At 36.9% G+C, this 17,952-nt stretch overlaps 1 protein-coding gene across 1 annotated transcript in view; it reads left to right on the top strand.

Moving 5' to 3' along the window:
* Positions 1–17,952, top strand: part of PRICKLE1 (prickle planar cell polarity protein 1) — a 56,409-nt gene that overhangs the window by 17,094 nt on the left and 21,363 nt on the right. Inside the window, exon 2 of the mRNA XM_058190125.1 lies at positions 410–531. Within this exon, the coding sequence (XP_058046108.1) occupies positions 410–531 (122 nt within the window). The remainder of the gene's footprint in view (positions 1–409; positions 532–17,952) is intronic.

Genomic DNA, 17,952 nt, shown 5'->3' with positions numbered 1-17,952 from the left:
GTGCAGTTCTGGTTCATATTTTCACGTGATTAACATAAAAATGATTAAGCATTTTTCCTAAATTATACTACGTGATAAAGTATAATCTGCATATAGTCACTTTATGACAAAAATATTTTTATTTTTTCTTCACCCATTACAGCATGGTTAGCATGCAGAACTTCACTTCTGTTTTCTTCTGTTTCAGAACTAAAACACTCCACATTATTGCAAAAACATTTTATCACTTTGAAAAAATAACGTAGAATACGAGTATACGAGCAGAGACAGTATGACATCTGTGTGTTTTGAAGTAATAGCTATATTTTTATTGCAATATTTAACTTTTGAACTGTATTTTTTTAAAGCTCTTAATCAATGATCTATAACTGAACATCTTGATACTGTCCCACTGACTGGTGTCTTTTAGAAATGGAGCCGAAAGTTGGCAATTGTACATCTGGCTTCCAACTAAGTTCAACATCAGATGATGATTCTGGATGCGCCTTAGAAGAATACGCCTGGGTTCCTCCAGGTCTTAGACCAGAACAGGTATGGGCAAATATTAATCAGCTTATGTTTCAACTGCATATTCAGAAAGTAATTTTGTCCTTTCTGATCTTCATTTTTTTCATATAAATAGTGGACAAAAAAAGCAATATCCTTAAAATCTGTTTTTATTATTTAGGTTTTATATGACAGCATTGTCATGATTAAAAAATATAAGTAAACTTTGAAGTAAGCTAAGAAGAAAACCAAAAGACAATAACACAATTTCCCCCAACAACTAATAGCCAGATAAGTAGAGATTAACACCATGCAAACAGTAAAGCAGGAAACAGTACCCTAATCAAGGAATTATCATGGAGGAAACCACACCCCCATCAAAAGTGGGCAAACTATTGTACTGAATTGTAAGTAGGGAATAAACCACATATTCACTCACACTGATCATGTTTCCTGGTTGGGTAATGAAAGCCAGCAAGCAAACAACCAAGCTCAGCATCAAAGAACTCTACCTTTCAGCTCTGAGCTACATATATTCTCTTCTTATCAATTGAGAAACTATGAGCATCCTAGACCAAGCTAAATCCAAGGAATTCCTAGAAGCTAGGCATTCAGACAAATGAACTATCAGTAGATATATATAAATAAACCATATTTCCACACAATTCAAGAGACAATAAAAAGGCTGAGAAGGAAAGAAAAAGATCAGGACACATACTTTTCAGCAGCGAACACCCAAATAAGTAGGGATTAACACCAGGCAAACAATCAAACCAAAGCATATACTTATCAAAGAGAAAAACCACACTCCTACCAAAACTGGCAGGGCACGTTATTGTATATATAAACAGAGAGTAAACCCCATACTTAGTTGGGTAATGAGACCAAACTCAGGGCAAACCAAGGTGTCGAGTGATTTGCTCTTTCATCTAGTTGTTTCTTTGCTCTCAGCTTGACAACCGTTTGGAAAGGGGTGGTTGGAATGTTGGGAATGGAATGGAATGCCAAGCCTCTGCAGATCGTGAGACCCTGCTATCAGCCCAAGGTCATACAATGCAGGTGCTTGAACTATCCAGACTGTTCCCATAATAAAAGAAGTGGATTTAATTGGACAACACAATGAATTGAGTAGGGATGGCCAAAGGGAAAAACAAGTTAAGTACGTGGGGTTCTGCGCAGGAAAACCAGAGCTGGTTTCACTTCTTGTATGCCAATGAAGTGTATTCAATAAATTTTTACTTTTGGGAAACTCTTTTTGGATTCTCTAGTTGGACAGCTGACATTAAACCAGCTCTTTAAACTACTGCTTACCTGGAATCTTCCAGAAGAACTGAGATAATGAGATGTCAGCAGCCAACAAGAAGACAGATGGCAGGGCGAAGTTGAGAGAAGCCCCCCTCTGGGAGGCACCAACAGCAGATTGGAAGCCTGCCAATTGGGGCACATTCTAAACTGGGACCCAAAAAGTTGGAGCAGCCACCCATACACGGTGAAGAGGTGGTTTCAGAAGCTTTCTGCCCTAAGAAAAAGGAGCCATGGGCAGGCAGCGTGGGAAAGGCAGCAGAGACCAAGTATCCACTGATCCCTCCCAGAGTTATGTTGATCCAAGGAAGCAAGTGGAAAAGCAGGAGAGCCGCCAAGTGGGAAGAGCCGATGGGATGGAGGTTCCTGATCACGACCCGCAACTGATCAATGGAACAGCTCAGAGAGAAGTTAGGTGGGCTGGAGATCTGGAGCTCCACCTCACTAAAGTCGATGGGGCTGGGGGCTGGAGTGGGCTTGGCCAAGCTGCTAGTTACCTCATCCCCTCCTCTATTGCAGTCAGTATGTTGAACCTATCTGGAGCAGTGGGTACCACACAGCATGAGGTAGAGGCAGTCCCCTCTTTGGCAGGTCTGGCACAAGCCCAGCCACCTGTCATGGTGACGGGAGGTCCTGCACAGGTACCATCAGGCTTTGTGTTGGTACAATAGAACTGAGAGCCTCCTCCCTTAAAGGCAAAGTTTGATGGCCAGCCCAGGAATTTGATGGCTGACACAGGTGTGGAATTATTTGGAGTGGTACGGAGCAATACACCATCACAAGTCCTCCCATGTAAATATTGTCACATTAACCCTAGAAGGAGAGGACACAGAGTGGCTGGTGTCATTTCACAATTAGGACACTCCAGAGCTGATGAACGTGAACACCCTTATGCAAGAGATGTGATACAGATTTGAGGACCCCATGGAAACCCACTGAGCAGAGGCCAGGATCTGCTTGATTTGGCAAAGGAAGCGACTGGTCAAAGAATACATTCAAGAATTTTCCAGCTTGGTGGTCTGCCTGAGGGGATGGCCTTAGCCTCTACTGGTCTACCAATTCCAGGTTGGTCTGGAGCAAGAACTGTACCACAACTGCTTGCCCTGAGGGGTACCTAATGGCCTTTGGGCATTGTACCAACTGGCCACCAACATGGAGCTAGACCTGATGGAGAACCAGCAGCATGCTGTGCATGAGGATTGCCCCCACTGGACAACCAAGAGGTGCCTTGCAACCCTTGGGGGAAAAGGAGGTGCTCCCCAGATCCCCAAGAAGAAGCCCTGCCGAATCTTGAGAGTCTGTTTCTGCTGCAGGAAGAAAGGCCACCGAGAGATTGACTGCCCCACCCCACATCCAACATCTGCATTGTGAGCCTTGGCCCAGCCAAAGAAGCCACCGGCAAAGCCAAAGGAGAAGATGCAGGCAACACAGCAGTTTTGCTGTGGTCTCTCTGCGGTCCAGTGAAGGAGAGGAAACTGAGCCCCAACAAACCAGACATAGTCTTCTACGAGAGTGATAGTGAAGAGGAAGACAACCTAATGGTAAGTGACACCATCACTCCAATGACTGCCAGGGTGGAGATACTAGTGCCCTACTCAGGAATGAAGGGCACCATCATGGCCTATTAGATTCAGGGTGCATCCAGTGCCTAATCAGCTTGCTGAGAATGGAGAAGTTGGGCTAAGACTCGGGAAACTGAAGTGACCTTTGGGATTTGAACAGCTGAATGGTTCCCTTTTGGGGGAGGGGTGCCAGTGACCTTCCTGACAAAGCCAGTGAGCTTAATGCTTGAGAACCACATGGAGACTATCCACTTTTATCGTGGGCCCCAGAATGACTGAGGCCATGATTCTAGGGCTAGCCTGGCTAAAGAAATGGAACCCAGCAGTGGACTGGGAGAACAAGTGGCGCATGAGAAAGAAAATGGTTAAGCAACAGGAAATAGGGAAAGCATCATGTTCCAGTGATGAGCTGGCAGTTGGGAAAGTGAAAGCGAAGCTGGCTAGGGGCTGACAGAGGGCAAAGCATTACAGCTGCTTATTCAAAAGGAGTACTGTAATCTCGCTGAAGTGTTTAGTGAGAAAAGGTTGGATGTGTTACCGCCCCACAGACTGTCCTATTGAAATTCTGCAGGGGGCAAAACTACCAAAGCCAGAGATGTATTCCATGATGCCCAGGAAAATGGAAGAGCTTTATAAATAAGAACCTAACCAGGGGCTTCATCCAGTTGGCCAAATCAAGGGTGGCAGCTCCTGTTCTCTTAAAAAAAAAGTCGGGTCCCTGAGAATGTGTGTGTGAGAATGTGTGTGGATTATAGAGGGATAAACACCATTTGCATGGAGGCAAATGTACCCCTTTCCCCTGATCTTGGGTTACTTGTCAAAGGGGAAGATATTTACCAAGCTGGGCTTGAGGGATTATTTACCCCTCATAAGATATTTACCAAACTGGACTTGAGGGAAGCATACTACAGAGTGAAGATTAGGGAGGGAGATGAGTGGAAGACCATGTTCAACTGCCTCTTAGGATGCTACCAATTCCAGGTGATGCCATTTGGATTACAGGGGGACCCAACTGTGTTCATGCAGCTGATAAAGTCCTACATGAACACTTATACAAAGGCATATTGGTGTATCTCAAGATGATCTGATCTGATGATATTTTAATTTATACTGAGACCATGGAAGAACATGTAAAACCAGTAAGAGCTGTGCTAAAGAGTTGCTAAAAGCCCTGCTACACTCAAAACTGTCCAAATGTGACTTTCACAAGACCAGCTTAGACTACCTAAGATACCATATCTCCAAAGAGGGGGGTAGAGATGGACCCAGAAAAGGTGAAAACAATCCTGGGAGGCCCCATGGACCAGAACACAGCTGCAGAGTTTCCTAGGATTTATGAACATCTATAGACAATTCATTCCCACCTTTGCACAAATAGCACTGCCCATCACAAACCTATTAAAAATAGGGAAGGTGGTGAAATCTAGACCAAGTCAGCCCTTGAACTGGACTGTCGAGTGCCAAGCAGCTTTTGAAAAGCTAAAGAGACTTTTTGTCTCTGAGCCAGTCTTGAAACACCCAAACCCAGATGAGCCATCGGTGATCCAGGCAGACGCTAGTGATGATGCCATGGGAGCAGTGTTATTGCAGAGGAATAAAAGGGGAAAACTGCAGCCTTGTGCCTATACTTCTTAGAAACTGTCCAACACTTAGAGACAATGGACAGTCTGGGAGAAGGAGGCTTGTGCAGTCTGCTAGGCTCTCCTTATCTGGAGGCAGTTCTTAAAAGGCAGGAAAATCCCATTGAAGTTTGGACCTGCCACAAAAATCTAGAAGTACTAAAGACCCCTGGGAAACTGTCCCCTAAGCAGGTCCGGTGGGCTCAGTACTTTAGCTGGTTCAATTTTATCCTGTGTTATTTACGGTGTGGGGGGAGGCATTTCTAGCCGACACTCTTGGCACCTGCTGCAATATAAGAGCATGAGAGAAGAGATAATTAACTCTATCATCCCATTCAACCAACATGCAGTGCCAGTTCCTGTGAGGCAACCACAGAAGAACACCCCCCCTTGGTTAGGAGAAAACCCACTGACCCAGCAGCTGAAAAAAGCCCTGGGTGGGAGATGAGTGGTTCCAAAACCACTTAATGATAAAGCAAGATTTAGCATGGAAGAGGAGCAAAATATATGTCCCAGCCAACCAGAGAATTATGGTCCTACAAAGAAGCCACGACTTGAAGCCAGTGGGACATTTTGGGTTTATAAAAACCCTGCATTTCATAAAGTGGTTGTTTTGGAGACTCAAGATGAAGGACATAGAAACTTATGTGGTGAGTTACCCTGTATGTGCATCTATGAAGGATTATTACAGCCCAACAATGCTGTGGGAGGAGATAGCCATGGATTTCATAGTGGAGCTTCCCAAGAGTGGTAGAACACTGTAATCTGAACTGTTGTAGACCTCAAAACATTTCATACCATATCCTTCAGCCCAAAGTAAGTTATCTCAGACCAGGGGGGCATGGCCATGACCGTGGTGGGGTAAGGACCTTTCCTTCACTTCATAGGGCTTATTAATGAAGATTTATGAGGATTTATGTGTTTGGAATGCACCGATACGGATGAAAGTTAATAAATTGTGAAGTGAAAGTGTTAACAGCCCAGCAGACTGAATTTAAAACCGGTAGGTCATCTGAAACTGCTTGAATTATGGAGTTTTTACAGTGTGGGGGTGACCAGCCGGCCGGCAGACACGGCAGACACGAGTGCTGTCTTTCGCTTTTCCTATTATAAATATCGTGTTCTGTGCTTTACTGCTGAGGTCAAGGTGTGAATATTAAAGACTGAATTTGTCAAGGAGAAGAATTTAATTGAAGATTAAATTGATTTTTTGTGTGGGAAACTTGACCGGAGCAGCAGGATTTTACTGGGCGTTGTCTTCTGATGGATAATTTTTTCTGAGAGGAAAGTAACAGCTTGTTTATGTGCTTTTATGATCACAGACAATAAAGGAGAGGATTTTTCTCCGAAGTTTAAGTTGGAATGAAGCAGTACATTTTTCTTTCTTTTCCTTTGCTGACGTGGAGAAAAAATGGCGCTGATTATTGTTTAAAAGCTGTGAAGTTATCTGTGCTTTCTGTGGAGTGACTATGAGTCACAAGCTGTTGGGAGATAAGCTTTCGAGTGCAAAATAAGCCGCTTCGGCTCTAATTAAAAAATTGCTGTCCCTTGATCTTCATTAAGACCCTCTGCAAAAGTGGTTTGAAATACTAGTTTGAAAACTTTTTAAAAAACTTTTTAAAATGACTCAACAACCTTCAGAAATGCAGCAAGTTGTTGCAGCTTTAAACAAAATTGGGGAAAAAATAGCAGGATTATCGGAGCGTATGGATAATATGACATTGGAAATGACATTGGAAATGAAAAAAATGAAACAAGAAATGAATGAAAATTTTGCAAAGCAAACAGTGGAAATGACAATTATTAAAGATGAACTTGAGCAGATTCATGTACATGAGGCAAAAGTGGATCGGCAAATTGGTGAAATATTTTACAAAAATGAGCAGCAAGACAAGAGAATTTGTCTCTTGGAAGAAGAGATGAGGAAATATAATTTGGTTATCCGTGATTCAGAAGAAAAGGTAGATAATTTGAAACAGCGGGTTTTAAAATGGATTAATGATCTTGACACGCAAATTACGTTTACAATAGCAGATCTGGCAAGTGTTTTTAGAATTGGCTATAGAAGGCAAAATGGCTCCAACAGGAATGTGCTTGTCAGTTTGCAAATCTTGGTGATAAGCTGGAAGTTATGGCCAAGGTGAGAGAGATGGGAGATGCTTTGAAGTTTGAAGGGAAGACTATTCAAGTCTTCCCGGATATATCAAGAGAAGAAAGGGCATGGAGATTTTTTTAAAAACCAATTACAAAGGTTTTGAGAGATAATGGAATTAGACACAACTGGAGGCCACCACAACAATTGAAATTTTTTAATAAAGGAAGGATGCGTACAATTACCCCAGACATAGATGCAATATTATATTTACGGGAGCTTGGACTGATCAAGGAGGAGGATTTAATGGAGATAAAAGATCAAATGCTTCAGATGGGTGGAATACACGTGGAAACATCAACCCCAGAAGAAGAAAAAGGGGCTATTGGGGGGCAAGACCCTAAAGGGTTAAAGAGGAAAGAAATATCACCTGTGTTGGTTGAACAGAAGAAAAGTCGTGAGGATACAGCAGGAGAAGAAGCAGATAAGAGTCTTGGAAAATGCGAAGCCGAATGCGGGAGAGAGCCATCACTTTCTTTTTTCTTGAGTGACGAATTTAAATAGATAGCCCGAAAGAAGTGACCCGGACATTGGCACGTCCCCTCTCCCCCATTCTCTTTATGGAGGCGAAACCGACGAGGATTTGGGGGAAGAAGATTGTTTGTTTTTTATTGTTTGTTTTGTTTTCTGTCTTTTTCTGTTTTTTTTATTGTTTTCTTTATGCTAAATGTTGGTTATTTGGGAGTTTAATGTTGGGTTTTGGGCACAGAAAGGAAGAGGCGGGGATAGGATTGAAAAATTTACAGTTTAAATGGGAGTCATAAAAATAATGTCATGGAATGTGAAGGGTACAGGGAATCAGATTAAAAGAAGAAGATTGGAATTTAAGATTAAAAGAGATTTACCAGATATTTTATTTTTACAAGAAACCCATCAGAAATCTGAAGATTCAAATAGAATGTATATAAAAGGTATGTAAATATATGAAAAAGCATTTGGAACTTCAAAAGCCAGAGGAGTTGCAACATTGATATCAGATAGGGTGTATTTTGAAAAACATCAGGTAATTTTGGATGAAGATGGAAGATATGTAATAATTGTGGGTAATCTTAATGAGGAAAAAGTGACACTTGTTAATTTATATTTACCGAATGAGAAACAAAGAGAATTTCTTGAAAAAATAACAAAAATTTTGGAGAATGAAAGTGTAGGGAAAGTAATTGTGGCTGGGGATTTTAATTTAATCAGAGATAAAATAGATAGTACTAACCCCACTCGTTGTGGAGGAGCAAATAAAATGGGGATGTTAAATATGTGGATGCTCCGAAACGGCGTAGTGGATGTGTGGAGAGAGGTCAAAGGAATGGAAAGAGTATATACTTTTTTCTCTAAGATATATAATACATATTCCAGAATTGATTATATTTTTCTTTCTAAAGATTTACTGAATAACGTGGATAAGGTAGATGTGGGAATTTTTAAAGATTCTGATCATGCAGAAGTTATGGTGGATTTAGATTTTAATTTTGAGAAAAAAAGAAGTTATTGGAGATATGAGGAGAAACTGTATAAAAATGAAAAGGATAAAAAATGGATACTTAAAAAATTGGAGGAAAGTTGGAGACTAAATGATAATGGGGAGGTTAAATTTGAAATTGTTTGGGATGCGATGAAAGCTGTGTTTAGAGGGGAGAGTATTAAATTATCAAGTAGGAAATATAAAAATTATAAAATTAAAATGGAAAGGATAAAATCAGATTAAAGAATTGGAAAATCAATTTTGCTTACTAAAGAAAAAAAATCCTTGAGGAGCTTAATATGTTAAGAAATAAAATGATAGAAGAGGATACAGAGTTGGTAAAAAGAAATTTGAGATATTTAAATAGGAATTTTTTTGAATTTAGTAACAGAAACTCTAAGTTATTGGCAAAGATGGTGAAAAATAAAAGAGAGAAGAGAGAAATTGGAGCTTTGATAGATGATAAAGGTATAAGATGTTACAAAAAATTAGAGAAATGTGAAGTGGTTAGAAATTTTTTTCAGAATTTATATTCAAAGAAACCAGTTAATCGGGGAAAATTGCAAAGTTATTTAGAAAAATATGTGGTGAAAATTGATCAAACACATAAAGAATTGATGGAAGAAGATATAACACAAGATGAGATTAATGGAGTTATACAAAAAATAAAGTTAGGGAAAGCTCCAGGTGAGGATGGATTACCTGCTGAGTTTTATAAAGAATTTAAAGAATTAATACCAAGATTGCAAAAATTATTTAATGGAATATTACATGGTGGAGAAGTACCTTCGTCATGGAATAGAACGGTGATATCCCTAATTCCTAAGCCAGATAAAGATTTAGAAAGGATTGAGTCCTATCGGCCCATTTCTTTAATTAATTAGGATGCAAAGATATTTACCGCTATTATAAGTAATAGATTAAGTAGATTTATAGATAGATATATAAGTTACAACCAAGTAGGTTTCGTGAAGGGCAGATATATGAGTGATATTGTTAGAAGAGTATTAAATATTATAGATGTAGCTGAACATAATGGTGATAAAATTGGTATAGTATCATTGGACATTTTTAAAGCTTTTGATTCCATTACAATGGGAAGCTATTAAAGTAATTGTGGAGGCTTTAGGCTTTGGTAACAAGTTTATACATGTTATTTCAAAATTGTATCAAAAAAGTAGTGCAAGAGTGAAGGTGAATGGAATATTAACGGAAGAGATAAAATTAGAAGCAGGTACGAGACAAGGATGTCCCTTGTCCCCAACATTATTTTTATTGGCTATGGAAATCCTGACAGGAATGATAGAAAAAGATGAAGAATTAGAAGGATATAAGGGATATAAGATAAATTTGTATGCGGATGATACTTTAATTATTTTGAAAAATATAGAGAAAGACCTGAAAAAGATATATAAGCATTTGAAAGAATTTGAGGAAATGACAGGTCTGAAAGTAAATTGGTCAAAATCAGAATTATTGATGGATAATAATGGTAATGAGCGCGAGAATATGCAAGAGCAATTTGGGATAAGGATTAAAAATACATTGAAATATTTGGGTATAGTGCTCTCACTCAAGGTTAAAGAATTGAAAAAACTTAATTATGATGTGGTGATGAACGAAATTGAGAAGAAGATAGATAAATATAAAATGTGTTTTTTTTTTTTTATAAAAAGTTTTATTTTTACAATCATATCAAATAATTCATCCAATGTACAGTTATATACAATTAGTCGGGCTCGCCCAGTCACCACCACCCTTTTTAACACTCTTCCCTCTTCTACCTTCTTTTACTTTCCAAACCTTCCTCTCCTTCTCTTATCTACATCCACTCCTCCCTCCACCCTACACCTTCCTTCTCCCTCTTCTATCCATTTCTTTAATTAATTATCGATAATAATAATTATAAAAAGACAAAGAGGAGGAAATGATGTGGTAATAAGGATAGAGCAATGGATATTAATCTATCTCAGATAATCATGTATATTATAGATAGATCGATAGATCGATTGATCGATAGATCGATAGATTGATAGGTATCTATAGATTTTACTGCCTGGCTAAACAGTCAGTAAAGTTTTCTCCTCCTGATTTTAGTATAATATTCCTTATTGGAACTGTATTTTATTTTAATAGTCTGCAGCACCATGCCTAAGGCTCAGAGCAAGTCAAACATGGCCGTAAAGATACAGACGTGTCAACAGCAAGGGTGGCTAGCAAGGCAGTGGTGGAAGGCAGTTCTGGAACTGTTCCAAATTTGACTCCTCGACATGAAACTTCAAATAGTAAGGCATCTCATTCTCAGCACAAATCTCATAATGTTTATAATGTGATGAACAGTGTAGACATCAAACATTACAAAGGCTTTGTGACAAAGCCAGCAACCCTTTTGCTACTGAGGCACGTGCCTCAGGAGAGCCTACTACTCCAATCAGGCCCCCTCCTGAAGAACCTGATCCTGGGGTTACTCTGGACCAGGTTTCCTTGCGAGATTGTCCTATTGCTATTTCTATAACTGCCAAGTGGGGACCCGCTGGTTCTCCAACTCCTCCTTCGGCCGGTGCTGAATCTTCTGAGCAGATTCTGGTTACAGAAGAAGTTCCTGCACAGCAAGAAGAGCGCCCTGTTCCTGTACCTACACAGCATCAGGAATTGGTGTTACCTGATAATTTTCAACTTCTGATTGCCAAATCTGTACAACAATTGGCTGCTGGATTTCATTAGTTGTGTAAAGACACTTCTTTTTTTTTTATTATTATTACTTTTTTTGCAACAAACAAACAAAAGAAAATACATTATTACACCCTTGTGCTATACATAAAAAAAAAAGGAAGATTTGGGTCTTCGGATATATCCTCACGATCGCCAAAATCCACGTTCTCGAGGTACAGGTACCGAAGTGTCCAATGTTGCAAGTGCAAAGTCCACAAATGGTTTCCAAGTCTTCCAGAAAATATCTTCTTTATACACACCACTTCTAATTTTAATATCACATGTCATTTTATCATTTAAAGCTAATTTCCACATTTCAGAATTCCACTCTTCTATTCTAAAAATCACATCTAGTTTCCAATATCTAGCTATTATAATTCTACCTATTATAATCATAATTCTAATCAATTCTTTTTCATATTTTGTTAATTCTATTTCCTTAATTACCAACAATAATATAGTTTCCACTCTCAATGTTATTACTTTCCCCATCATTTCAAATATCATTTTCCAATTGTTGCCAAAACTTTTAACCTTATCACAATTATACCACATATGTTCATAAGTCCCCAATTCCATCTCACATCTCCAACATTTTTACTAATTTTTTATCCATTTGTGACAATCTTACTGGAGTCAAATACCATTTCCAAACAACTTTATAATTGTGCTCTTTAATCCTTATAGATAAAGTTCTCATAATTCTACTCTTCCAATTCACATTCCAATCTGACTCTGGTATTTCAATATTAAGATCTTTTTCCCAATTTGTCCTCATCACTCTTTGTAATTTTTCATCAGAATTTATAATCTTATAAACCCTACTAACGAGTCCCTTTAGCCCAATTTCATCTTTCATAATCCGAGATACTAAATATTCAAATTCAGTTTCACATCTATTTATCGAATAAATTTCCTTAGTTTTTTGTCCATTTTCTATCTGTATTTTTCAAACCAACTTAACCCTAATTTTTCAATAATTTCTTTATTCCTCCTTTCATTTCCATAACTTTTATCCAATCTCTAATAATTTCTATATTTTCCTCTTTAATCACTTCATTACGTTTTATATTATTTTTAATCGCCCAAATTCCAATTGTCTCCCCCAAAAAGATTATATCCGGAATTAAAATTTTAACAAATTTATTCCACATTTTACTTAATCCCTTTAACCAATAACTTCTACTTACACATTTTAAATATGCTTTATCTAAAAACCACCTTGATCCAAATTTCTATATCCCTTAACTCTAAGTCTCTCCAATAGTTATCTTCACCTTTAAATATTTTTACCACTATCCGGATACCATACGCACAGTAATAATTAAATAATTTGGGGATTCCTAATCCACCTTCCTTTTGATTTTGATACCACATTTTCTTCACTAATCTAGGTCTTTTGCCACCATTACAAAATTTATCCAGTTTTTTCTGATATCCTTCAATATCTTTCTCTGTCAAATTTAGTGGTAGCATCTCGAATAAAAAGTTGAACTTGGGCAGCAACATCATCTTACACATTGCAATTCTACCAAACCAAGACAACTTTAAAATTTTATATTTATCTATCTTCTTCTCAATTTCATTAATCACCACATCATAATTAAGTTTTTTCAATTCTTTAACCTTAAGTGAAAACACTATACCCAAATATTTCAATGTGTTTTTAATCCTTATCCCAAATTGCTCTTGCATACTCTCAGACTCATTACCATTACTATCCATCAATAATTCTGACTTTGACCAATTTACTTTCAATCCTGTCATTTCCTCAAATTCTATCAAATGCTTATATATCTTTTTCAGATCTTTCTCTACATTTTTCAAAATAATTAAAGTATCATCCATACAAATTTATCTTATACCCTTATATCCTTCTAATTCTTCATCTTTTCTATCATTTTGTCAATATTTCCATAGCCAATAAAAATAATGTTGGGGACAGGGGACATCCTTGTCCCGTACCAGCTTCTAATTTTATCTCTTCAGTTAATATCCCATTCACCTTCACTCTTGCACTGCTCTTTTGGTACAATTTTGAAATAACAAGTATAAACTTATTACCAAAGCCTAAAGCCTCCACAATTACTTTAATAGTTTCCCATTGTACAGAATCAAAAGCTTTAAAATATCCAATGATACTATACCAATTTTATCACCATTATATTCAGCTACATCTATAATATTTAATACTCTTCTAACAATATCACTCATGTATCTACCCTTCACAAAACCTACTTGATTATAACTTATATATCTATCTATAAATCTATTTAATCTATTACTTATAATAGCAGTAAATATCTTTGCATCCTGATTAATTAAAGAAATGGGCGATAGGACTCAATCCTTTCTAAATCTTTATCTGGTTTAGGAATTAGGGATATCACCGTTCTATTCCATGACGAAGGTACTTCCCACCATGTAATATTCCATTGAATAATTTTTGCAATCTTGGTATTATTAATTCTTTAAATTCTTTATAAAACTCAACAGGTAATCCATCCTCACCTGGAGCTTTCCCTAATTTTAATTTTTGTATTATTCCATTAATCTCATCTTGTGTTATATCTTCTTCCATCAATTCCTTATATGTTTGATCAATTTTCACCACATACTTTTCTAAATAGCTTTGCAATTTTCCCCGATTAATTGGTTTCTTTGAATATAGATTCTGAAAAAAATTTCTAACCACTTCACATTTCTCTAATTTTTTATAACATCTTATACCTCTATCATCTATCAAAACTCCAATTTCTCTCTTCTCTCTTTTATCTTTCGCCATCTTTGCCAATAATTTAGAATTTCTATTACTAAATTCAAAAAAATTCCTATTTAAAAATCTCAAATTTCTTTTTACTAACTCTGTATCTTCTTCTATCATTTTATTTCTTAACATATTAAGCTCCTGAAGAATTTTTTTTCTTTAGTAAGCAAAAATTGATTTTCCAATTCTTTAATCTGATTTTTATCTCTTTCCATTTTAATTTTATAATTTTTATATTTCCTACTTGATAATTTAATACTCTCCCCTCTAAACACCGCTTTCATCGCATCCCAAACAATTTCAAATTTAACCTCCCCGTTATCATTTAATCTCCAACTTTCCTCCAGTTTTTTAAGTATCCATTTTTTATCCTTTTCATTTTTATACAATTTCTCGTCATATCTCCAATAGCTTCTTTTTTTCTCAAAATTAAAATCTAAGTCCACCATAACTTCTGCATGATCAGAATCTTTAAAAATTCCCACATCTACCTTATCCACATTATTCAACAAATCTTTAGAAAGAAAAATATAATCAATTCTAGAATATGTATTATATATCTTAGAGAAAAAAGTGTATACTCTCTCAATTCCTTTAACCTCTCTCCACACATCGACCACGCCATTTCGAAGCATCCACATATTTAAAATCCCCATTTTATTTGCTTCTCCACAGCGGGTGGGATTAGTACTGTCTATTTTATCTCTGATTAAATTAAAATCCCCAGCCACAATTACTTTCCCTACACTTTCATTCTCCAAAATTTTTGTTATTTTTTCAAGAAATTCTCTTTGTTTTTCATTCGGTAAATATAAATTAACAAGTGTCACTTTTTCCTCATTAAGATTTCCAACAATTATTACATATCTTCCATCTTCATCCAAAATTACCTTATGTTTTTCAAAGTACACCCTATCTGATATCAGTGTTGCAACTCCTCTAGCTTTTGAAGTTCCAAATGCTTTTTCATATATTTGCATACCTTTTATATACATTCTATTTGAATCTTCAGATTTCTGATGGGTTTCTTGTAAAAATAAAATGTCTGGTAAATCCCTTTTAATCTTAAATTCCAATCTTCTTCTTTTAATCTGATTCCCTGTACCCTTCACATTCCATGACATTATTTTTATAACTCCCATTTAAAATATAAATTTTTTAATCCTATCCCCGCATCTTCCTTTCTGTGCCCACCACCCGACATTAAATTACCATATAACCTATATTTAACATATAAACAACAATAAGAAAACAGAAAAAAAAAACCAAGACAAACAATAAAGTACAAACAATCTTCTTCCCCCACATCCTCATCGGTTTCGCCTCTATAAAGAGAATGGGGGAGAGGGGACGTGCCAATGCCCGGGCCACTTCTTTTGGGCTGTCTATTTAAATTCATCACTCAAAAAAAAAGATAGCGATGATTCTCTCCCGCATTCAGCTTCGCATTTTCCAAGACTCTTATCTGCTTCTTCTCCTGCTGTATCCTCACGACTCTTCTTCTGTTCAACCAACACAGGTGATATTTCTTTCCTCTTTAACCCTTTAGAGTCTTGCCCTCCAATAGCCCCTTTTTCTTCTTCTGGGATTGATGTTTCCGCGTATGTTCCACCCATCTTAAGCATTTGATCTTTTATCTCCATTAAATCCTCCATCTCAATCAGTCCAAGCTCCCGTAAATATAATAATGCATCTATATCTTGGGTGATTGTACGCATCCTTCCTTTATAAAAAAAATTCAATTGTTGTGGTGGCCTCCAATTGTATTTAATTCCATTATCTCTCAAAACTTTTGTGATTGGTTTTAAAAAAAATCTCCATGCCCTTTCTTCTCTTGATATATCCGGGAAGACTTGAATAGTCTTCCCTTCAAACTTCAAAGCATCTCCCAACTCTCTCACCTTGGCCATAACTTCCAACTTATCACCAAGATTTGCGAACCTGACAAGCACATTCCTGTTAGAGCCATTTTGCCTTCTATATCCAATTCTAAAAACACTTGCCAGGTCTGCTATTGTGAACGTAAGTTGCGTATCCAAATCATTAATCCATTTCAGAACCCGCTGTTTCAATTTATCCTCCTTTTCTTCCGAGATTCCTCTGATAACCAAATTATATTTCCTCATCTCTTCTTCCAAAAGACAAATTCTCTTATCTTGCTGCTCATTTTTATAAAATATTTTGCCAATTTGCCGATCTACTTTTGCCTCATGTACATGCATCTGCTCCATTTCATCTTTAATCATTATCATTTCCTCTCTTTGTTTTGCAAAGTTTTCATTCATCTTTTGCTTCAAATTTTGCATTTCGGATGTCAGTTTCAATGTCATATTATCTATACGCTCTGATATTCCTGCTATTTTTTCCCCAATTTTATTTAAAGCTGCAGCAAGTTGCTGCGTTTCTGAAAGTTGTTGAGTCATTTTGAAAAAAACCAAAAAATTTCCCAAACTAGGATTCCAAAGCAATTTTACAGAGGGTCTTAGTGAAGATCAAAGGACGGCAGTCTTTTAATTGAAACGAAGCGGCTTATTTGCACTGTTATCTCTCAAGTTCAAGGATACTCCACAAAGAAACACAGAACCTCACAGCTAACATTAATCAGCGCCATTTTTCCTCCACGTCAGCAAAGCAGAAAGGAAGACAAACCAACTTAAACTTCGAAACAGAATCCTTTTTTTCCTGTAATATAAACAAGCTATTAATTTGCTCTCAAGAGAAAAAAAAATAAAGAAAAAATTATCCGCCCAGTAAAATCCTCTTGCTGCCAAACAATCCAACAAAAGGTCAGTTTCTCTTCTCTTCAATTAAATTCTTCTCATTATCAGATTCAGTCCTTAATATTCACTCCTTAGCCTCAGCAATAGAAAAAAAAAATTTTTTTTTTAACACAGAACACGATAGTTAATTTTGGAAAAACAAAACACAGCAATTTATTCCAACTTATCATGTCTGCCGGCCGGCTCGGTCATCCCACACTGTATAAACTCCTTAATTCAAGCCGTTTCAGATGACCTACCAGTTTTAAATTCAATCTGCTGGGCTGTTAACACTTTCACTTTGTGATTTATTAACTTTCATCCATAACAGTGCATTCCAAACGGCATAAATTCTCATAAATCTTCATTAATAAGCCCTGTGAAGTGAAGGAAAGGTCCTTACCCCACCACGGTCATGGCCACGCCCTAGTCACACCACACTTAGTCACACTCTCAATTCCCCTCTCCTTCAGAAATATATCTAATACAAAATATTTCCTAAATTTACTCATATGCTATTCGATATTTTTTTATCTGATACTTATTTTGAATATAATCAATCCACATTTTCCATTCTAAAATATATTTTTCTAGTGTATAGTCTTTCAAATAAGCGGAGATTTTTGCCATCTCTGCCAGATTTGATACTTTGAGTGTCCATTCTTCAATTGTAGGTAATTCTTCTTTCTTCCAATACTGAGCAATCAAAAGTCTTGCGGCTGTTATTAAGTTCAAAATCAATTTAGTCTCTATAGCTGTACAGTCCATAATTATTCCTAGTAGAAAGAACTGCGGTGTAAACTTAATCTTCTTTTTCAAAATATTCTGCATAATCCACCATACTTTAATCCAAAATGCTTTAACTTTTTTACAAGTCCACCATATATGGTAATAAGTAGCATCTTCACAATCGCATCTCCAACATTTAGCCTGTACATTAGGATACATACAAGACAACTTTTTGGGGTCTAAATGCCATCTATAAAACATCTTATAAAAATTTTCTCTCATATTTTGCGCTTGTGTAAATTTAACATTCCTCACCCAAATTCTTTCCCAAGTTTCCAACATTATTGGTTGCTGAAAATTTTGTGCCCACTTAATCATACAATCCTTAACTAGTTCGGACTCTGA

This window comes from Ahaetulla prasina, chromosome 7 (genome assembly GCF_028640845.1).
Source record: "Ahaetulla prasina isolate Xishuangbanna chromosome 7, ASM2864084v1, whole genome shotgun sequence".
Taxonomy (NCBI): Eukaryota; Metazoa; Chordata; class Lepidosauria; order Squamata; family Colubridae; genus Ahaetulla; species Ahaetulla prasina.
Note: the sequence above shows the minus strand (reverse complement) of the source record. Positions and strands in the feature narration are given on the sequence as shown.